At 41.6% G+C, this 23,680-nt stretch overlaps 3 protein-coding genes across 3 annotated transcripts; all 3 read right to left on the reverse strand.

Moving 5' to 3' along the window:
* Positions 1 to 5,613: 5,613 nt before the first annotated feature.
* LOC102294900 (gap junction delta-3 protein-like) lies at positions 5,614 to 13,990 on the reverse strand. The gene is made up of 2 exons (XM_005939579.3): positions 11,708 to 13,990; positions 5,614 to 11,271 (listed from the first exon to the last, which is right to left on the reverse strand). The coding sequence occupies exon 2, from the start codon at positions 11,056 to 11,058 to the stop codon at positions 10,207 to 10,209; it is 852 nt and encodes a 283-aa protein (XP_005939641.1). The 5' UTR covers positions 11,059 to 11,271; positions 11,708 to 13,990; the 3' UTR covers positions 5,614 to 10,206.
* A 1,173-nt stretch (positions 13,991 to 15,163) lies between these two features.
* On the reverse strand, positions 15,164 to 18,236 carry LOC102294614 (gap junction delta-3 protein-like). The gene is made up of 3 exons (XM_042227573.1): positions 17,528 to 18,236; positions 16,342 to 17,220; positions 15,164 to 15,439 (listed from the first exon to the last, which is right to left on the reverse strand). The coding sequence occupies exons 2-3, from the start codon at positions 17,161 to 17,163 to the stop codon at positions 15,392 to 15,394; spliced, it is 870 nt and encodes a 289-aa protein (XP_042083507.1). The 5' UTR covers positions 17,164 to 17,220; positions 17,528 to 18,236; the 3' UTR covers positions 15,164 to 15,391.
* Positions 18,237 to 18,252: 16 nt separating this feature from the next.
* On the reverse strand, positions 18,253 to 21,423 carry LOC102294309 (gap junction delta-3 protein). The gene has a single exon (XM_042227574.1). It carries the CDS (start codon positions 21,110 to 21,112, stop codon positions 20,246 to 20,248), a length of 867 nt encoding a protein of 288 aa, XP_042083508.1. The 5' UTR covers positions 21,113 to 21,423; the 3' UTR covers positions 18,253 to 20,245.
* Between the last annotated feature and the right edge of the window lie 2,257 nt (positions 21,424 to 23,680).

A 23,680-nucleotide genomic window follows, 5' to 3' on the forward strand; every position in this document is an offset into this window, starting at 1 on the left:
AGACCTCTACATTGGAGAGACCAAACAGCCACTTCACAAGCGCATGGCACAACACAGAAGAGCCACCTCCACAGGACAAGACTCAGCAGTCCATCTGCATCTTAAGGATAAAGGTCACTCTTTCGAGGATGCCAATGTTCACATTTTGGACAGAGAGGACAGATGGTTTGAAAGAGGAGTGAAAGAAGCCATCTATGTCCACTGTGAGCGACCATCTTTGAACAGAGGCGGGGGTTTACGACACCAACTCTCTGCCATCTATAATCCAGTTTTGAGATCCCTTCCCAGACGCCTTAACGCCCACTCACATCCTGGGCCATCTGACCTCAGGAATTCGCATGATAAGGTGGGGCCAGGTTTCACAATGAACTCACCCGAAACTCTGGCTGATTGGGACCCACACCCAGTTTCACACCTTGGCTCAGGCGATTAGAGGATCATCAGGGGGTCCTTTTGTCCCTCTGTGGGGGGATACTCCCACTAGGTTTATATCTGGGACTCTCCACCATTTGACCTTAGAACTGAAGAAGCTTCTCGGATGAGAGGTGAAACGTCTTCAAGTAACTTAAAGAAGTCCAGACGCTTTTCTTTGCAAGCTCCTTTGATTGGTTTACATAATACAACTGCACTTATCCAGGTGAAACATTTCTGCAGCATATAAAATTGTTGAGGCTGCTTCCAGTATGACAAACTGAAACAAGAAATATATAATAAAACCTGCAATCTTGACTCATCTCCACCTATGGACATGAGTTTAAATGTATTTTTTTGGCTATTTGATGCATGCGCATGAATTTTGTTGATGTTTCCGTACTTGATGATATATGTATTTCCTTTTGTAAAACATTATTGATTTGTATCTGTGCTGGTCGGCAGGTACCTGAGCTGCTTTTGCTTTTTGGCCGGTCATGGTGGGGGTTTGCGAATTGGGAGTTTGGGTGGAGTGTGTAAGTTGGGGAAAAGGTGTAGGGAAAATATTTTATTTCTATTTTTATACAGATGTAATAAATCACTGATGAAAAATTGTATACCAGTCAGAGAGGAGCTATTTATGTGAGTGTTTTTCCCTGACTTCGTAAGTATAGTACCATACTGTAGCATCAGAGGGGAGAAAATGACCTTAATCTAGCTTTTTGTGTATTCTAATGACACCCGTTAGAGCCTACTCCAAGCTTGAAAAGTAAAGCAGAAATGTCCTTGAGCAAGGCACTGAAATGCTCCAGTGGAGCTGCTTAGTGGCCAGAGAGTAGCCTTTTATCCAGCTGTATCCAAGCGTGAAAATGTGTAATGGTATAAATATGAGTCGAGGTGCTGCATGATAAATCAGCCATAGCCTGAAGGTTATAAGAAAGATGTCTCTGTGTTCTTTGACACCGGGACTCTAAGATGAGAAGATGGTCGCATGGTATTTAAATTTCTCCTTGTCCTATCAGCTTGAACCCGCCAGCTGCAAAGGAGCAGAGGTCAGGGTTCAAATTGTGACAACTGCAAATGTCAAATGAGTTTTGTCCCCTACTGGGACTGTCACCTTGGTTCACCGTTAAGGAAGCCAACCAACCGGTAAGGAGATATTGAAAGAACGAGAGAGCGAAAGCAAAGTGGAGAAAAAGGACCCATCTCAAGAGGGTGGGTGGATGAACACATGAAAATTTTGCATTGCATAATGGGACATTGCGTAACGTGTCCCATTTCATACCATGTCACACACTGATATTAGAGTAGGGCCCTGCATAATGCTGCTAGTAGGCAGCCAAATGGGGAGAACGGTTTTTCGGGGGTGAGGTGAAATGAAGGGGGAGGGAAAAGCATGGAGGGCTCATGGTTCTGTCTCCGAGCAGAAGACATGGAGTGACGGAAGTAGACAGCCAATGGGGTGCGGGCACGGTGCGGTGGAGAAAGTGGGAGATGGAAGGGGGGGAGGAAGTGGATGGTGACGGGATGGAGATCGTGTGTGTGTGTGTGTGTGTGTGAGACGGTGGGTGGGCGAGAGCACGGTCGGTACTGGTATTTCTACCCTGTCACATCGTGTTAGTGTGCAGCCGAGCACGACTGCTGAGCACACCACTCTGGACAGCTCTGCACGCACGGGGTGAACCATGCATGCACACACTTATGCACACACTCACACAAATACCGAGGTATACGTTCACAAGGACACAGTAGCTACACTTGAGTGCGCACACACACTCTCTGTAATCTCCCACGAGGACCGCAAGGACATCAAAAACAAGTGAACACCAACGGAGAATTGACAGAAACCGGGGGAGAGCTCAAACTCAAACTTTACTTCCATCCATCCATCCTTCCATCCTTCCATCAATCTTAGAGCAATATTACTTTTTCCATTTAAATGTGCAAAGGAAAAGAAAAAAAAAGATACAAAATTAATCAAAAAGCATTCATGTTCATAAAATATTGCAATCTAATGTTCCTGGCTCTGTGCTTTAGCAACCCAGGCAATACCTTGTTTTGGAAAGAAGCTCTCAAAACAAGGCAGTCAGCTCATCCACTTTCCGGTCACTATTTGCAACATGGCCTTTTTTTGTGGCCATAAGCCCAAAGGCCTTTACGCAATATTTTCCTTGAGAAAACGATAGCAGGGGTAAGGGTAAGGGTGGGGGTGAGATAGGATGACAGTGTATCATTCACATTGTAGCCCAGCATCCCGTAACCCCCACCCAGCCCCTTTGGGCAGAGGAAACAGGAAGAAGCGAAGAAAGCAGATGGAGGGAAAGAAACAGAGGCGACGAGAACATTTCCTTGCAAATGCTGCACACAGTGTGCCCCGTGGCAAAGGAAAGAGAGGAAGGGTGGAGGGTCCAGATGGATGGATGGATGAGGAGGAGGACTAGGAAGAGTGTCGAGGTGTGATGTGCGGTGACCCGAGCTCTTTAGTGACGCCATAAACATAGAGGCACGCTTCAGCTGCTTTGACCGAGGGAAAAGAGATGGGATCCATCAGCTCTGTGTCCGGCTGTGTGACGGGCTAGAGATCAGCAAGTACACACAGAACTGTACGGGAAAGCGTCAGCATTACCGAGGGTCGGCGAGGTCACGGTTACATAGTTGCGTAACTTGGCCCTAAAAGACTCTAAAGTGGTAATCGAACTTTTCTGGTAAATTAGCACCAGAAAGGCACATTCAGTCTGCAGTGACAAATACATTGTTTGCACCAAAAATGACCTCATGCCTTTGCATGGCTCTCTGAAGGGAAGAGCTCAGAGTTTTGGAAAACGCTGCATTTTACTTTTTTTGCCAACATCCACTCTTATTTTCTTATTTTCATGAGCATGATCAGCAGGTAGCGACTAGGTTAGATTTTTTGGGGAGGAGTTGCTAAAAAGCTGGTGAAGCCAGCTGCAGTCATAAACTGTGTAGGTGTATAACACAGACACAGATACCTGCTAATAAAAATAGAATTTCATTCCCTAATACTTCACAAGCCTTATGACAGATAATTCCAATAAAAATACTACAAAAGGCATCGACACAACAACTGTCACCTCAAGGCACTTTATGATATGAAGAACTTACAATAATAGATGAACCCCCAACAATCAGATCCCCATACCCACCCATACCCCATGAGCAAGCACTTGGTGACAAGGGGGGAAGGAAAAACTCCCTTTTAACAGGAAGAAACCTCCAGAACCAGCCACAGGGAGGGGCAGCCATCCAAGCGACCATTTGGGGGTGAGGGAGGGACAGGAGAGAAAAAAGACACACTGTGGAAGAGAGCCAGAGATTAATAATAGCTAATGATTAAATGCAGAGTGGTGTATAAACACAAAGTGAAGGAAGGTCAGTGAAGAAGAAACACCTAATGCATCATGGGAAGCCTCCAGCAGCCTAGGCCTATTGCAATGCAACTAAGGGGGGCACATGATCCAGTCCTGACTATAAACGTTATCAAAAAGGAAAGTTTTAAGGCTAATTAAAAGTAGAGAGGGTGTCTGTGTCCTGAATCCAAACTGGGAGCTGGTTTCAGAGAAGAGGAACCTGAACGTTGAAGGCTCTGCCTCCCATTCTACTTTTAAATATCGTAGGGACCACAAATAAACCAGCAGCCTGAGATTTTGAGTATAGGCTAATATAAGCTGAAAATATCTGTGTGACTGATTCAGTTATAGATGAATATGTGTACTTGAGTCAGTTTTTCCAGCATTTGTTGTTTTCCTCTGCCATTTCTTCGTTTTGTTTTGTTTTCCAAATATGCATTTGTCATTTGGTTGTCACAGGAAATGCTCTCTGTTTGTTCTCCTGCCATTAATCACTAATCAAACCCCCATGCAAGTTCATTAGCAATAAAAATACATACAAATGTAAGACGTCTTCTTCTGTGACTTGTTCGCCAGTGTTTACTCTAACCCTCGGAGACTTACATCAACATCATTGGGTCACACGCTACCAAAGTCAGTCCGGTAAACAAGCTGCTTGATTTGCTTAGAACTGGGCGCTGTGCCATAAATAAACCAAATCAAAGAGTGACGCAGTAGCTGAGAGTGAGCTGTTCATACTTTGTTTGGAGCAGAGAAAGCAAACTGTAGGAGTGATGTTTCTGAGGGTGGGGGGGTGGGGGGTGAGACATCTTGGCAAGTTTTGTCCCCACACGACTGAACAAGATGTGGGACGCTCAGAGGCACTCCGCACGTGGGGCTGTCACTCAGGTCGGTGTGTACTGAGGGAGCCTCCGAGGAGCGCGCAGAGGACACAGGTAGAGCGCGGGGAGCCCCTGAAGTGTCTCATTCAAGGTGGAGAATGAAAGAGGGGTGGGGAGATGGAGAGAGCAGAGAAAGATGTTATCATTTCCATCTCCTCCTCCGTGTTGGTGTGAGGGGAATCGCAGAAAACAGATGACCTACATTTTCTCTGAGACAGCACCGAAGCCTCCTTGGATTCAGAAGAGAGAGAAAAAAGAACGAGAGAGAGAGTGTGAAGTGTAGGAAAGCATAGAAAGTGGAAAATAGAGAGGGTAGAGAAAGAAAGAAACAGACAGGCTTCCAGTTTGACGAGACAGACTTAAAAAGGTAGAAATGCAGGCGGGCAAAAGGAAAGAGGGGAAGTTTTGACGGTAATCCTCTTCGACTCTTCCTTCCTTCCCTCTCGAGCGGTTATATAAAACACATCTAGAATTCTGCTCTGTGCAACATCAAAGAAGCTGCACCACTTTGCAATCTGCATATATGATGCGTCCAGGGAACTGCAGGAGGGGGTTTGTGTGTGTGTGTGTTTCCTGGAGGAATGCATAAAGCAAAAAATAAGCTCCTTTGGAGATTATTTAGATTATCTTTGTGTTCAGATGAGCCACTTGGACCTATGGATGCTTTGGTGTTCAAATGACGGTCACCTTGTTTTTTTTTATGTTCCATCGCTCTTTCTTAACTGAAAACACAGAACCAGTTCATTCAATTTACCCCAAATGACAAAGCTTTAAAGCAAGTAAGATATTGCACAGTTTCAGTCTGAACTGTTCGTGAAGAAAAGAAGCGAGGCCTAAAAGGATTGATATGCATGAATAAACCCTGCAGTGTAAAAGATACTGTCACTGGGTGTCACTGGGATAATGTGGCTGCAAATTAAGTCATCTTACAGAAGATGAGTGGCATAAGTGTGGGATTTAGTGTTCCACTGCTGCCCCCTACTGTTGACAAGACGAACTTGACAGAATAATCAAGGTCATCATTTTTGCTTTAGTGCAAAATTTCTTTTCAGCAAATTCTTTTGTGGTATATTATTTTAAACTATGGTGTATATTGACTTCTTTAGCAGACTGTAGTCCAAAAAATGTACATATGCTCCTCAGATACTTCCACCACAACCTGAAGTTGATCTAAGATGATTTGAGGCGTGTTACGTGGAACATCAGTGTGTACCCAACAGAAGATGTAATCACTGTGGTCATTATTAAGGCACGGTCATGGTTAGCAACAACTCCCAGGTATGCTGTAGTGTTTAAATGATCATCTGCACCATTCGGCCACTAGCAGCAGGCTGAAGTGTTGATGCAAGGATCCACGCTTTTGTGTTTATGATTGAAACTTTTTTTCCAGTGGCCTGTTGGCCGATTCGGATGAGCCTGTGTCAGCAGTACCCTCGGTTTGAAAGTCTTAGCCAGCAGGAGTGGCACCAGGTGTGGTTTTCTACTGATGTAGCCCATCCGCTTCAACGTTGTGTTGTTCAGAGATGCTCTTCTGCATTCCTTAGTTATAACGAGTGGTTCTTTGAGTTATCTGTAAACTTTCCATCAGCTCGAAGCAGTCTGGCAATCTGACCTCTGCCATCAGGAACTGCTCACTGGATTTTTATTTTTTGTCGGCGTGTGGGAAAATCCCAGTCTGAAATAATCAGACCAGCCCATCCAGCACCAACGTGCCGTGTTCAGAGAACCTTAAATCACCTTTCTTCCTCATTCTGATGGACTTGATCACGTCAACATGGCTAAACTCACCGAGTTGTGACATGTGTACCTATTAAAAGGGCCAATCAGTGAAGGGTAAGTTATATCATTATTACGCAACTTATAATTATGCAACAGTGGTTACACTGCAGGGCACAAAAATTCACTGTCTGGAGTTTCTGGAAGTTTTTGTTATACAACTGGTGTCCCAAACCAGTTTTGTCACTAATCCTGGCAGGAAAACACCTGCTTGCCAGAAATGTGAGGTGAGCAGAGGGAAACCATCTCTGTCATTCAAAAGAACATGAGAGAAATAGCTTTTACACATACACTGCCCGTACCGTCAAGGTCAAACATCCAAGTGAGGTAACAGCAAGCAAAACAAGTTCCTGAGCAGAGGGGGGCTTTAATATTCATGTTGTGCAGCTGAGTGGTGATCAAATGAGACTGCTTTGATTAGAATATTTTACACCACCTGTGCATGTGACACAAGTATTTAGGTCAGAGTCAGTGTTGGAGCTACAACAAAGACACTAAAATGAGACAGGCAAACTGAAAAAAACACCTAGCAACAGCAGTTTTGAGATCAGATGATCGCAAAGGGTAACGTTTTTAAACCGTTAAAGTCTGAACCATGAAATAACTGCCAGAAATGTACAATTTTTTTAACCTTCTTTCAAATGAAATAAAAAAGAAATGAACTAATAAATCTTTTTTTTTTCCAATTTATTGCTTTAAAATGTATTGTGCAATTTATTTAGGTTTTTCAGGAGGAAAGAAAATCCACAGTGATGATGCAGAGGTCTCGAACACTCACAAAAACTCATGTATCAAATATGATACTCTTGGCATTACAGGGTTAAGGCTTTACATAACAATTTTTTTGACTGCACACTGAATGAAATTCAGCGCGATAAACTCATGAACAAAAACAACAGGTTCGTGTCCAAACTTGCGCAGCAACGACTCTGAAAAATGCCACAGAGCTTGTTTCTTATGACATGATTACATTCATCCCCCATGATCCTCGGCCACAAACAGAAACCGCGCGCATGCTGTCTCGTGGTGTGTGGTGTGCCGGCACTAGAGCAACTTATTGACGGTACACTACGATATCCTTTGAAAAAGGGCGCCGGGAGAAAAGCTGCTGTGTCTGATTATTAATAGTGAAATGTGTTGTGACATCAATAAAAGAAAACACCGTTGAACTCACAAAGAGTCTATTCATTCGCTCACGACCGTGTCGGAGACACAAATATAAAAGCTGAGCAACCAGTCCAGCTGCCTGCTGCTGGTGTGCGCCTCTGAAAGTTTCCCAGCCGTCGAGGCTAAATACTCCACTTCAAAAGGAGAAATTCAATTCGTTAAACTCCACTTGAGATCTTTGTTGTATAAGGATGCTGTAGCATTTTTAAATAGGAGTTAGAGTGATGTGAAGTCATCCTTTAAGAAATGTAACACCACTTTTGTAGACTGTACCCTCTATTGAAGGTTTGGACATTTTAACCATGGTTTTGGTTAGCAGATGATTACAAATGAAGATGAATTTTAAAAAAAAAAGGTTAATCGACTGGGAAAAGGCAGTGCAGATATGAATGCGAGTAATGCATTCCTTATACTAAATTGAGTTTGTCCTCTAAGGCTTTTTTTTCTAGAAAGGAAGTGTGTGGATTTTTCACTTCCAGTCAACCCACACTGGGTGGAGTGAGTTGGCCCCGTAGAATGTCAGCAAATCTTACATTAACCATTGATAAAACCATTAGTCACAAGTTATGAACCCCAAATAAAGACATACCAGGCGACCATGACAGGCGTACCTCACAATAATATCGCAATATGGCTTTAATAACCTGATTTAATTCAATTACAGTCATATCGACTGTCCATTCATTAAAAAAAGCAAACAAACACACATTTGAAAAACTAAACAAAACAAACAAACTGAAAGTTACAAGCTCCATCACAAGAGTTGGAAACCGTGATGTAATTATATTTTTATTTTATTAAATAAGTTAGCTATGACTTGATGAAAGCAGATTTTATTTGCTTTGAACAAAAACACAATTACTGTATCACAGTCATGTACTGCATAGTTATCTGAAAAGCTGATCAGCAAACAAAAATAATCAGTGAGTAGAGACTAATTTGTGACTAACTGTAAGTAATGAGTAATGAGCCGAGTGAATAACCTCAGTCTGTGATCTGCTAAGTAAAGTGCTGATGCTAAGTTTTACTTTTAGCTCGTGTGTCATGTCTACATTCAATTATGTTTCCTGTTTTATTTTGAAAGTTCTTTTCATTGTTTTCATAGTTAATCTTAGTTTCCCCTCGCCTTGTTTTTTCTGTTTTGTGTATCAGCTGTAATAAAGGTTCGCTTTGTGTTTAAACCTCAGTTCATGTCTCCCGTGTCTGCATTTGGGTCTGCTTCACAAACACACCAGCTACTCTGACAGAACGGACCCTGAACAGAGGAAGACAAAGGACTAAAATACACAGAAGGATAATGAGGGAAGTGGAAACACCTGGGGAAACACACCTGACACAATTAAGCATGATGCCACAGGGGAAGCAAAACTAAACACGCTGAACACGGAAACACAAGACTTTCAAAATAAAACAGGAAACATAATGGAACATAGACATGACACACAAACTTTACAATGTGGACACATAAAGATGAAACACATGACAGACTAGACAGGAAACATGATATATAAACCAAGGGGTATGGAAATATTAACTAAAATTCATCTCAGATAAACTAATAATAATAATAGAACTTAACACAATTTCAATATAACATAAGAACTCAAAAATACAACAGAAGTGAAAATGGAGACCCAGCCCCCTGACAGTTATAGAAACTCTTAAATCTCTGTCAGAAACTCAAAAACACAGTGAAAAAACCCTGAAAAACAGGGTGACCAGACGTCCCTCTTTATGTGCGACTTTATTCCTTGTACCCCTCCCCTACATCTTGAGACAATGCCACACATTTTGACTAGTACTGCTGGCTGTGCACTTTTCTGAAGTCTGGCATTTGAAACAGAAGGGAAGTTTTTTTCTGATAGTCAGAAGGTTAACGCGCCTAATGATATACTCACAAGTGGCTTCAAGTCGAGTAAAAGCTTTGCAGATTTTGGTGAATACGATGGAAACTACCTTGAATGAAATGAAGCAGCGATATATTCCGAGTAACAGAGTTTGCATGTACATCCTACAATCTGATAACGTGCAGAATTTGGTGTATTTGTATTTTTAAAGTAGACACAAAAATTTCAGACTGCTTCCCAGCATCTCACTTTGTCTTCACATTTACTTTGCTGGGAATTTGGTCACTCTACCTTGAAATAATTCCAACATTACAGATTGGATAGAGACAGATGCCTCCATTTACAAAGCCTTACTTCACTTTCCAGATCTGCTTAAATAAATTAATCTTCACACGCTGCCTCAGGGCGGATTTGTCCTTTAAAGTGGGAACAACACAAACACAAAATGCAATCAGTCTTAACAAGTGTTATCAAGTGAATTCCAGAAAGTTCTCCTTTAAGCCTTTAATCAGTCACCAGAACGAACAAGTCAACAATGTCTCACACGCATCCTTCTTGTCCTTCTTATCATCTGTGTTGTCTTTACTCATTTCCTGAAATTTGATGGGTTAGCTTCCATGCATTTTTTTTGAAGTGTGTAAAAACTCCTAAAAAGGGAAATTCTTTCAAGTGAAATGGAATTAGAAATGTTGCTGTGAGTTTAAAATAGAAAATAGAGGATGCTTTGATTGCAGCATGTGCTACTGCAGAGTCATCTCACACCATAAGCATCTTCCTTCTCACATATTTTCCTCTTGGACTCTTGCACTTGCAATAGACCTTTCGACCGGAGCTGCTTCTCACTGATCCCTTCTTCACTTTCACACTGCTGGCTGTTCTCTCTGACAACGTATTTCCTCCCGATTTCTCCTGTGTCTCCTCTTTCTCGAGGTTGTGGAGGTTCTCGCAGTCACAGTAGTAGATTTTGTCCTCGTCGTTTGAGCAAAACCACTTTCGAGAGCTGTAAAGAAGCTCAAAAAAGCTGGAAAATGCTGATATCACCCCTACAATAAAGTAGAAGAAGAGAAAGATTGTCTTCTCTGCAGGCCGGGAGGTGTAGCACTTCACTGTCAGGGGGCAGGGAGAACGACTACATTCAAAATAGGCTTTTACCTCAAAGCCGTAGAGATACCACTGGGTAAATAGAAAGACAATTTCTGCCACCAAGCGGAAGATCACAGTGATAATGTAAAGCCTCCTTAAAGCTTTTTCTTCTCTGTTCTCGCTGCTCCACCTTTTACTCGATGGGGGGGGATTAGCACTCTTTTTATGCTGGTGTGTGGCGTACACGAGGAAAAGCAGAGAAGGTGTAGCAATGAGGACTATATGAAACACCCAGAATCTGTACTGGGAGATGGGGAAAGCCTCATCATAACACACCTGCTTACATCCTGGCTGGAGGGTGTTACAGATAAATTCCTCCTGCTCGTCCTCAAACATGTCACTGGCCACAGTTCCCAGGATCACTATCCTAAACACCAGCATGAGGAAGAGCCAGAAACGGCCCAGCATCGGCGAGTGTGTCTGGAGGGCATCGAAGAATCCACCGATGAAGCCCCACTCACCCATGACTGCGGCACTGTCAGGTCTGGCTTCTTTTAAGTCTGGAGGCTTGTTCACCTGTCTGTCTCAGAGCAAACGCTGCCTTTGTTTAAAAACACTAAACTAAAATTCTTGTTATAATCTCCCATATATGACTCACAGTGAAACTAAAGCCAATAAAAGTGATCAAAAGAAGTGGGTTCATAGTTTTTGCACTTTAGGTTGATTGAGTTCATATTCCTGCAAAGACAGTAATTCAAGGACATCACTAAAGGAATCAAACAATATCACCAGTCTACAATAAATCTCTATATTTCTTTTGCTTTCAGTTAGCGTAATATTTCAAAGAACTTCTAGGAAGCTGACAAACTTAAATTGTAGAGTATAATAATGCAGTTTTGCAGAATACAGGATTTGTAAATGATTTTGATTACTAAAGGCTGACTCTCATTGACATATACAGGCTGGTTGAACTGCTCAGTCAGAGACACATGTGCTGCCATAATAAAAAAGGTCGAGCACACATTTGATTTAGGATTTAATTTGCAGTATCTAGACAAATGAATGACCTACACCCCTTAAAAAGCCTTAAAATTCTCCTACCATGTATAAGCTCAGATAAACCAGATACAAAATGGTCAATTCTCATGCCCACACGATCTTATAGTGTACTCACCCTTAGCTCTCTCCAAAGTGCCATGTTCCTAAGGCTGGCTGGCACTTATGATTGAAAGGGCGGCAACAGTTGTCAGGAAATTCCTGCTACGTCCTAATCAGTGTCCATCCAGCCCCAGACAGAAGGTGTTTATCCAAGAAAGGCAAACTCTTGATGAGCATTTCCTAAATGGCAGGAAATATCTCTTTTAAGTTGGTCCACCAGTTTCCCTGGTAACCGCATGAGAGGCTGCATGTAAAAAGAAAAAATTGGGAATGTTTTTCCTCTTCATTTAGTCAGCTATCACCAAAATCAAAAGAGCTCATTGGTTTTCAGTTTAGGCTTTGTTAGCTATAGAAATGTTCCAGTAGTTTTGCATTGACAAGCTTTTAAAAGAAGTTTAAGGTTTAAAACAAACATGTTAATGGTATGAAACTCGAGCTGTGCTGTCTGCTGAAGTTACAACAAAATATTACTTGTTTCCCCCTACGTAAATATTTAAATATTTCTACAGAGCTCTGATTTTGGAGGCAAAATATGTGGCAAGTGACATGAAACAGGACACAATAGTAACACAGTAATAGCAACACAACTTCAAATAAACCATATAATTAATGTAAGCAAGTCAAAATTGTGTTTTTTAAAGGTATAACATGACCAGCCAAAAAATATTTACAGGTAAAGGCGAAACACTAACAAGTGGATTATAGAACAGAGTCCCTTTATTTTAGTTAGTTTTAACTTACTGAGTCTTTCCAATTATCTAAGCCATCTTCTTATAGGTTGTGTGTATTGTAACATAACCTTTATCTTCTCTTAAAATTCATCAAACAAAACACATAATTTATAATTCTTGGTAGCAGTTTTGAAGTGAAGAATGGTCTGCTTGCCCATCTTTAATGTTGCTGCACATAAGCAATGTGTTTCTTTGTGAACTTTAACAAAAATCTAAATTGCAATTTGTTATTTTACTGACGTCATAACTTATTTATGACAGTCAATGCTTTTGAGTGCTGTGATATGCTCTAATAACCGTGCAAGACTAAGCACCTGGTTTCCCACAGTCCAGTAGCATACCAGTGCAGGACTCTGCAGTTTCTATCATGTTGTTGAAAGTATGCAAACTAAAATTTGCAAAACATATGTAGCAATATTTATATGACTGTGCTACAGGGACACTACAGTTGTACTTTCATATGTGAATAACAAGACGCACTTATGACTGGATATGGAGAAAAAACAAACATAAAAACCACTTAAACCTCGGCACTCTCTGCTCCCAGGACGCCTGCCAACCTGTCCTCTCAGCACAAATTACTTCATCTGTAAATCAAAGAAATTTTTGAGGATATCCTGCACAGACTCGTACTTTTTCTGGCTGCCCACATGGCTAAATAGAACTTGAAAAACAAATGGAAAAATGTTGATGTTTCACATGGTTTGTAAATATGTAAATAAATTCTTGGGATTTCACAGAAAAGCACCCAAAGACTTTATTCATCCTGCTGTGAGTGTGTGCAAATAAGTGGCAATCGTTACCACAGAGTTGCAGGTGAGGGAGCTCTGAAGCTTGAAGACTTTATGGAGGCCGGCGGCCTCAGCCTCCCTCAGCTTCTCTTCTGTCATCTTGACCACAAAGCGCAGTGTGATGTTCTCTTGTATCTTGGTTTCCTTCCCTGTGTCCCTCATGCTCGCCTCTGTATTTAGTCAGTCTTGTCCCAGTGTTTGTTTACGCTTGTCCACCCTGGTCTCAGTGCCAAATTCACATTTCATTGTCTTTGACTCAGTGTGTGTCACTTCCTGTTTTATTTTGACAGTACCTCATCTCGTGTGTGTCTTGTTCAGTGTTCCTTTCTCTGTCTCTTTAGTTTGCATTAGTTCTAGCTGTGTTCCCTTCTGTTGCCCATCCTCTCGTTATCCTGAACGAAATTCTAACTCTACTCAGTCTACCTCTGCTTGTTGTCACATCATCCCAATTTGCCGTGTTTCCTTTGTTTATCCCTAGTTTCAAGTTCCGAGTTTTACAGTTTCCTGGTTTCCTCCTGGCCTGCATTTTTGTATTTTTTGTTTTACAGTTTCTTGTTACAGCAAATGAAGCTGTCTCCTTTAGTTTATTCCCCTGTCTCCAAGTCCTGTGTGTAGGTTCTACCTTGCCTGCCACACAGAGGTTAATAACTGTCTCCATCAAAATGGTCTAAGAAGTACAACAAATGAATAAGTGTATATTTATTAAAGTCAGTTTAATATACCTACAAAACTGGCAAATCTTGAAAAGAAAAGCATCTGGACTTCTATAAGTTGCTTGAAGACGTTTCACCTCTCATCCAAGAAGCTTCTTCAGTTCTAAAGTCAAATGGTGGAGAGTCCCAGATTTAAGCCCTGTGGGAGTGTCCCCCCAAAGGGACATGGAGCCTCTAATGATCCTCTACTTAATCACATGAGCCAAGGTGTGAAAAAGGGTTTAGGTCACAGTCAGCCAAGACTTCGGGTGAACTCATTGTGGAACCTAGCCCCTATCATGTGATTTCCTGAGGTCAGAAGGCCCAGGATGTGAGTGGGCGTTAAGGCGTCTGGCCTCTCTGTCAAAAAGATTTTGGACAGAGAAGACAGATTGTTTGAAAGAGGAGTGAAAGAAGCCATCTATGTCTACTGTGAACGCCCCTTTTTGAACAGGGGCGGGGGTTTATGACACCAACTGTCTGCCATCGGTAATAGAGTATTGAGATCCCTTCCCAGACGCCTTGGGAAGGGGTTAGGTTCCACAATGAGTTCACCCGAAATCTTGGATGATTGTGACCTACACCCATTTTCACACCTTGGCTCATGTGATTAGGTAGAGGATCATTAGGGGCTCCATGTCCCTTTGGGGGGACACTCCCACAGGGCTTAAATCTGGGACTCTCCACCATTTGACCCTAGAACTGAAGAAGCTTCTCGGATATGTCATGATCTGAGGAGGCAGACCGTGCGGTGGTGTGTGTGGTGGACCCAGGTGCGAACACACGAGAGTAGACTGGAGTAAACTTAACTGAAAGCAAGCCTTTATGGTGGCTGATGACAAGGAGTGCAGACAAGGCAGAAACGCAGTGACAAACTAAACTATGACTAAACTGGGAAAGTAAAACTAGGAAAAACTATGAAGACACAGGAAACCATAACTATGAATACTAAGACTGGCTGTGACAACATGGAGGGTGGGAACACAGACGACGCGACACAGACTGCATGAAACACAGAGACTAAATACACATCAGGGATGATCAGGGGAAGTGGCCACACATGGGAGCACAGCTGACGCACATGAACCTAACGACAGGACAGGAGAAGTGAAACTCAATACGCTGACAATGAATACAGACTTTCAAAGTAAAACGGGAAACATGGAGATTAGACATGACAAGAACTAAACATAACCACGCAGACATGACGCATGAACCAGGGAGACTTAGTACAGGGGGAGATGACATAAACAACTAAGGAACAAAACTAAACTGCAATCTAGAAATTAACTAGGTGAACTAAGCTAGGTGTAAATGAATACAAAAGATACATGAAACTCAAATACTGGGTCGCTTGACCCAGGACCATGACAGGATAAGAGGTGAAATGTCTTCAAGCAACATAAAAGAAGTCCAGGCACTTTTCTTTCTAGGCTCCTTAGACTATGATGACCTGGATGACTGAGAACCTTCACGGACATGTAGTTTATAAAGTTCCTGCTGACCTGAGCATGGTGAAGGGCTGGCAGAATCCCTGTCAGTGTGACACACACAAATATGTAATTACTTTATTAAATTATTTTTGTTATATATGCATTTAAAAAAAAATTACATTTCATACTAATTAAGTGTAGGTGGTTTGAGTGTCTCAAGTCCTGCATGTTTGGTGTTTCAAGTCAGTGTATTCCACTATTATATTATGTGTCCGATTTTACAGGTCAGGAATGTGTCCAGAAGCAAATAAATATGCTTAAATGACCTCTGAAATTTACCCAATATTATTTCACACAGATGTGTAATGGATTTCACTTTTTTACTTGAACTACAGGTGTGGGTACCACTAGCAAACACTCCTGCTCCTGTAAAGTGTAAAGCTATGTGTACAGTTGCAGCGCCCCTGATTAATTTCTTCTCTTTAAGATGTTTTTTATTTGTTATTTTGGAAAATGTGTTAAGCTAGTCTGAAGTCATTCATTAAAAAATAAGCTATCTCTCTGTTAGCAGCTAACTTGCCAGAGAAGATACAAAGCCAGAAAACTGAGTTAGAGTTCCTGCCTCTGTCCAGCTACAAAAGGGCAATAGGTCCAAAAAAACAGCGTTAAACAAGTTTATCAAGTGTAATCCAGAAAATGTTTCCTCCTTGAACTGTTTACAGCATTTTATCATTTACCAGAACAGTGTCAACAAGTCAACAATGCATCGCATTCGTCTTATCATTTTGTTGCATTTGCTCATTTCCTGATCTTAAGCATTTCCTTGTGATATGTTCCATGGAAAAACTCCTTAACTGTGAAATTATTCATCATTTCAATTTTAAGTGAAGCAGCACGAAGGAATTAGAAATGTGTCACAAATTTATAATAGAAAGAGAGGATGCAGTGATAGCAGCATATGTGATTCAGAGTCCTCTCACACTGTAAGCCTCGAGCCACTCACATATTTTCCTCTTGGACTCTTGGTCCTGTTCCCAGTGTTGGAGGCCTTTCGACTGGAGGTGCTTGTCACTGATTCCTTCTTCACTTGCGCACTGCTTGTCTTTTCTCCTGGTTTCTCCTCTGTCTTCTCTGGCTTGTGGTTGAGGAGGTTCTCGCAGTCACAGTGGTCATCTAGTTCTAAGTGCTTTTGATTTGAGCAAAACCACTTCCTAGAGCTGTAGAGAAGCTCCACAATGCTGGAAAATGCTGATACTACCCCTACAGCAAAGTAGAAGAGGAGGAAGATTGTTTTCTCTGCAGGTCGAGAAGTGAAGCACTCCACTGTTAGGGGGCAGGGAGAACGACTACATGGAAAATGGGCCTCCACCTTGAAGCCGTAGAGGCGCCACTGGACAAATAAAAAGCCAATTTCTGCCATTATGCGGAAGATCAGAGTGATAATGTAGAGTGCCCTTAAAGTTTTTTCTTCTCTGTTCTCCCTGCTGGTCTTTTTCCTCGACGAGGAGCGGTTGGCTCTCTTGTGATGCTGATGTGTTGCATATATGAGGTAAAGCAGAGAAGGTGTAGCGATGAGGACTATATGAAACACCCAGAATCTGTACTGGGAGATGGGGAAAGCTTCGTCGTAACACACCTGCTTACATCCTGGCTGGAGGGTGTTACAGGTAAATTCCTCCTGCTCGTCCTCAAACATGTCACTGGCCACGGTTTCCAGGATCACTATCCTAAACACCAGCATGAGGACGAGCCAGAAACGACCCAGCATCGGCGAGTGTGTCTGGAGGGCATCGAAGAATCCACCGATGAAGCCCCACTCACCCATGACTGCAGCACTGTCAGGTCCAGAGGTTTGTTCTCCGATCCGTCTCAGATTCGCCACCTTTGTTTTAAGAATGAAACTAGAATGCTTGTTATCATAATCTCCAATCCATGACTTTCACTCAAAGTGAAACCAAATCTGGTCAAAAGTGGGCTCAGGATATTTGCGTCTTAGGTGCTGACTGAGTCCTGTGGGCTTAAACTAAAAGCCTACAATAATTCTCAATTTCTGTTGCCTTTAGTTAACACATCAGCTCAAAGAAATTGTAAGAAACTAACAAGCTGATAGTGTGGAGTCTACCGATGCAGTGTTGTCTAAAATGTAGGATTTGAAAATGTGTCTTATACCGACTGGTTGAACTACTCACCTATGATTTAGAGATGTCTGTTCTGCCAAGACAAAACAGGTTGAGCATAGATTTTCTTTTTGTATTTGTTTATTTAAGAAAGACAAAATCTTGATTAGTATTTAAAAAAAAAGTTTCTTTTACTGGACGGAAGAATATCTTTAAAGTTGTACCAACATGTTTCCTGATCACAGCATAACATGTTTTGTTAAATATAAAAATTATACATGTAGTTTCTTAATTTAGTCAACAAGAAACAGAATCAAAACTCATTTTTTGTTTTTGGTTTTAAGTTGTTAGATTAAAAATATTTATTTTGTGACCCTGGATATGGCATTTGTCTAAATTTGATCAGAACTTAATTACTGAGTACTTAAGTAGTAGTTAATTGAAAAAAAAAACCCTTTTAAGTTATATATCATCTACTTTTGAGGTATAACCAATCAGGGAAAAACAATCAACCTTCTCTGTTCCTCAGTCGTCCTCTCACGTGTCCAAACCTGTTTAAAACTCCATTCCCCTCTCTACACAAGTATGTCATCTAGACTAACAACGTTTCCGCTCTTCATCCTCTTCATAGCTTCCCTCCCTTGCTTCTTGCTAATCCTCTCTCATCCTCTACATTACATCCTTAATACAGTCACAACATTCTCCAGATACTCCTTGATAATAAAACATTACTTACATGTAGATATTTCTGGGTGCTGTGTCGTCATGACACCCAGCGCATCGAATGTTGGCTGCTCCTCCCTCTACATACAACATGAATATTACCCAGAAGCAAAATATTTACAATCGTTACAGTTATTCTTAAGCAGGTTTTCCACAGTTGAGAAAACATGGTAGGCGAAGTGGCTGGAAGTAGTGCAAGATATCTGCAGCTTTAGCGGCCGAATTGTCCAAGTGCAGAACACTGATTTATAGTTAGTTTCCAACAAAAGTTAAAATTAACCATACTGTCAGCAGAGGACATGACAAATACTAAATTGTTTGCCATTCAGTTACACAAACTTTATGAACACCACCTTTAGAGGGCATGTATTTTATAAAGCGCCTGTTGACCTGAACGAGGTGAAGAGCAGGAGGGCTGGCACAGTCCATTTGTGAATTCATTATACAGTATATACATGTGTTTCTGTGCATTTCACTCTGTTTGCATGCTGGTATGATTTATAAAGCCGTACAAGTTTGGTGTTTCAAGTCAGTGTGTACCACTATGGACAGCAGAGGGCAGCAGAATGCCTACTATAGGTCTGCCTTGTTTCCGTTGGTGTCATGAGATCGCTATCCTAGCAAGACTGATCAGGCTAACATCGGCATGTTTCTTCTGCTCATTATTTCTGATTTTTCTCAGGTCAGTAATGTGTCCAGAAGCACAGAAAATATCCCTGATTAATTTCTTTTGTTTCAAATGTTGTTGTGTGTTATGCTTGTAAAATATGCTAAGCTAACCTGAGCTAATTCATAAAAATGGTTAACAAAAGTAATAGAAACCATGTGGATGAATTAAGTAACAAAGGAAGCAAAGACTCTGGCAAGGCTAACCAGGCAAAAGGTAGCATGTGTCCTCTCCTTTTTAATAACTTTTACAGGATCATGAGGACCATACCATACGACAAAGTCACGTCCGCTGTCGCTAGCCGCCATTTCTGCCACTTGCCGGTGTTGAAACCTGGTGCATTGTATTGCTGCTGCTGCAGCTGGGTTGGAGACAGAAGGGTAGCATTGTTGGTTTTTACAGGCGTTTTAATCAGTCAGTACAGAAACTTAGGTATTCACAGATTATACAGAGGATATGCTACAATATGCTACAATAGTTTGAGAAATTTTGACTTCTCCTGAGTGGCAACACCTAGTACAGGAGAATACTGCAGCAGGTATTTATAAATCCTAAAATGGAGAGAAACCTGCATCAGTATACACAGTGTATACAGTGTTAGCCTATAACTGTTTCTTACAATTTGTTAACTGAAAGATAAAGAAGCAGGTATTTATTATACGCTGCTGTTAATGTTTTATTACTTTAGTGATATCATAGAATTGATATCTCTACGTGTTCTAATGCAGTGTTTAATTTTTGATTCCAGGCAACTGGAATATGAAGTCAGTTAACGCCCAAGCTGGATGAACCTCCAATCTACCTTTAAATGGACGGGTACCTAAAGCGACCAATGCACCAGTGAGGTCATAATCTGATTCAGGTTGTTGATTGCCACAAAATTCTGGCCCAAAACAATGATGGCCATCATCAGATATACTGCAAAATAAGAAAGAATTGAAACCCAGTACAAGAAAATTCAGTCAGTGTGGCTCACCAGGAACTACAAGAATAATATTAATTTTGTCTGAAAGGCTGCCGTGCTTATTTTTCCTATCAGTACAACCTGAATCCTCTGCTGAGTTAGAGTTTCTGACTCTGGCAGCTACAAAAGGGACACAGTTACGAACAAAACAATCAGCATTAAACAAGTTTATCAAGCGTAGTCCAGAAAACGTTTCCTTCCTGAACTGTTTACAGCCTTTAATCATTTAAACAACAACGTCTTGCACGCATCCTTCTTATCATCAGTGTTTTCTTTGCTCATTTTCCAAACAATCCTTGTAAAGTGTCCCACTGTAAATACTGTTTAACACATCAGCAGTGAAATCATTTCAAATGAAATGGAGTTAGAGATGTAGTCACAGGTTTAAAATAGAAAAGACTCTGAATCACACTTGCTGTGATTGCAGTCAGTCCTCTCACAATGTAAGCCTCGAGGCGCTCACATATTTTCCTGGTGGATTTTTGTACTTGTGACCACTGCTGTAGACCTTTCGACTGTAGCTGCTTCTCACTGATCCCTTCTTTGCTCTCGCACTGCTGGCTGTGCTTTCTGACCTCATCTTTACTGCTGCTTTCTCCTCTGTCTCCTCTTGCTTTAGGTTGTGGAGGTTCTCGCAGTCACATTGGTCATACAGATCCAATTTCTTCTGATTTGAGCAAAACCACTTCCCAGAGCTATAGAGAAGCTCCACAACGCTGGAAAATGCTGATATCACCCCTACAGCAAAGTAGAAGAGGAGGAAGACTGTTTTCTCTGCAGGTCGGGAGGTGAAGCAGTCCACCGTGTAGGGGCAGGGAAATCGGTCACATGGGAACTGGGCCTCCACCTTGAAGCCGTAGAGATACCACTGGACAAATAAGAAGCCAATTTCTGCCACTATTCGGGAGATCAGAGTGATAATGTAGAGTGTCCTTAAAGCTTTTTCTTCTCTGTTCTCCCTGTTGCTCCTTTTCTTCGATGGAGAGGGGTTGGCACTCTTGTTATGCTGGTGTGTGGCGTACACGAGGTAAAGCAGAGAAGGTGTAGCGATGAGGACTATATGAAACACCCAGAATCTGTACTGGGAGATGGGGAAAGCTTCGTCATAACACACCTGCTTACATCCTGGCTGGAGGGTGTTACAGGTAAATTCCTCCTGCTCGTCCTCAAACATGTCACTGGCCACAGTTCCCAGGATCACTATCCTAAACACCAGCATGAGGACGAGCCAGAAACGACCCAGCATCGGCGACTCGGTGTGGAGGATATCGAAGAATCCACCGATGAAGCCCCACTCACCCATGACTGCAGCACTGTCAGGTCTGTCTTATTGGAAGTCTGGAGGTTTGTTCAGCTGTCTGTCTCGGAGCAAAGGCTGCCTTTGTTTTAAAAATGAAACTAGAATTCTTGCTATTATAATCTCCAATATATGACTCACAGTGAGACTGTACCCAATAAAAGTGATCAAAGGTAGCGTCAAGGTGTATCCATCCTAAGTGTTGATTGAGTTCATACTCCAGTGGCCTGAAATAAAAAATGAAACATCACATAAGAACCTGCAAAGACAGCAACTCAAGTATCTGATTAAAGAAATAAAACAATAACAGCAGCCTTCACAGGCATCATGATCTTTGGCGTCACTGGTGTTGTCTAGCCTTTGTCTTTGTGTCTAGTATTTAGTTGGACATCCTCTGTCTCATTATCATTGATTGATTTCAGCTGTGTGTCATACCCTGACGTTTCCCATCTCCCTTTTTATATCATGTGTCTATTTAAATCCCCAGCCTGCTTGTGTTCTTTGTTGTACTGTAGTGTTTTTCCACAGCTGTTTTGGTCCACCTTCACATGCAAAGATGAGATGGAATCAGTAAAGTTTATCTTATCATATAACACATAAAACGAAACCATCTTTCAGAGTTCAGTATAAAAACTGACCTTGGCGCCAGCAATCGTCTCGATATGGCGTTATATGAGGTTATTTGATGAGCTACTATCAGTCGTCACTGAGGGATTGTTTTTTCTTGTAATCAAAGGTTTCTGTACTCTCTTTTTTTCCTTTTTAACAGCTGTGCTCAAATCTACATGTGACTGTTATAAGACCAAACCAACATCTGCGTTATAAAAAAGCACATAGCTCTAATTGAGCCGAACAGCTTTGTGTTGATACCTGCAGCCTTCTTCTTGAATGCAGCTGGTTTCTTTGGTTGAGCCTCTTTGGTTTTACTCTGAGTTTCTCAAACTCATCACACTAGCATTCTGTGGTTCTAACACTTGTAACTTATATATATTTTTAATGGTAATTTGAAGCTTATTTTATGCTAGGCTGCCACTCAATCACACAAACCGTAAAAACAAGGGTATTTAGAGGTCATGTAGTTTGTAAAGTGCCTGGTGATCTGAGCATGGGGCATGGAAGGCTGGCACTGTGACCCACACAAATATGCTGTCGCTTTTGTGAATTAATTATGCAGCATATGCTTGTGTTTCTGTACATTTCACTCTGTTTGTGTGCTGGTATGATTTATAACATGTCCTTCAAGTTTGGTGTTTCAAGTCAATGTGTATCACTTTGGACAGTAGAGGGCAGCAGAATGTCTGCCATGGTTCTGCCGTGTTGACATGGTTCATCATAAGATGGTCATTCTGGGAAGACTGGCCAGGATTAGTGTTGATGCATTACTGACCTGTTAAAATGCATAACTGAACATTGAAGTTTACCTTATCTTATTTAAGGCTAGATTTATGATGTGCAATATATCTTGATGCATGCTCTATAATCCAGTTAAGGAGTTCCCAAAAAAGCTGATCAGTGGGAGAAACGCTGGGAAGGCACCTAAAGAATGCTTCAGGCAGTCCAGGAGAGATTAACTGCTGCCTAAGCAAAAAATCTTAGTGATCCCTTATGTGTCAGGAGTATAGGAACAGCTGAGACGCATTTTCTCTAAACACCGCGTCTCTGTGGCTTTTAAACCTCAAAACATGCGGCGCCAAAAATTGGTCCACCCCAAGGATCGGTTCTCCCGACACAAACAGAATAATGTAGTGTACGCTGTTAAGTAGCAGGAGGATTGCTGTGATTTATACATTAGGGAAACCGAACAATCTCTGCTCAACACAGTAGAGCTACCTCACCAGGTCAGGACTCTGCAGTCTATTTACACCTACAGGCCAGTGGACACTCTTTCAATGATGAGGATGTACACATCCTGGACAGGGAGGAATGCTGGTTTGATTGAGGATTCAAGGAGTCCATGTACATGAAAAGGGAAAGACCATCTCTGAATAGAAGAGGGGGCCTAAGGGTACATCTTTCACCATCTTATAATTGTGTGATTGCAGCCATTCCCCAACTCTGTGAATGGTACTCATGGTCTTGGATCATTGGTCTTTGATTGGTGGTTTTTGATCAATCAACATGACAATTTCCATATTAATGGTCAAGGAACTGATCTCACAGCCCATTGTTTGTCAGCGGTGCTAATTATAGTCATTATGCAAATGTACTGTTTATAAAGTCGGGAAGCCTGCAGTCAGCTGAGACTGAAGAAGTCCCTCAGATATGTGACAAAATGTTTCTCCCACCAAAAACACTACATCCAGATGAACAGAATCAACTTTTTGGGATGTGGTGTATTTAATTTTTTTTTCTTGAGCTACTCCTGTTCTGCCACTTATATTAAGTGTGCTACCATTGTTGGTAGAAACATTAATGTCCTTTAGCAAACACTTCCGCTCCCATACAGTGTAAATTCTGCAGTTCATAAACAGCTCTGATTGCAGTTCTTGTGCACTTGGTTAATCTCTTTACAGTGGGGCAAAAAAGTATTTAGTCAGCCACCGATTGTGCAAGTTCCCCCACCTAAAATGATGA

This window comes from Haplochromis burtoni, unplaced genomic scaffold, assembly GCF_018398535.1.
Source record: "Haplochromis burtoni strain Fernald_Lab_line unplaced genomic scaffold, NCSU_Asbu1 Contig_268, whole genome shotgun sequence".
Lineage (NCBI taxonomy): Eukaryota > Metazoa > Chordata > Actinopteri > Cichliformes > Cichlidae > Haplochromis > Haplochromis burtoni.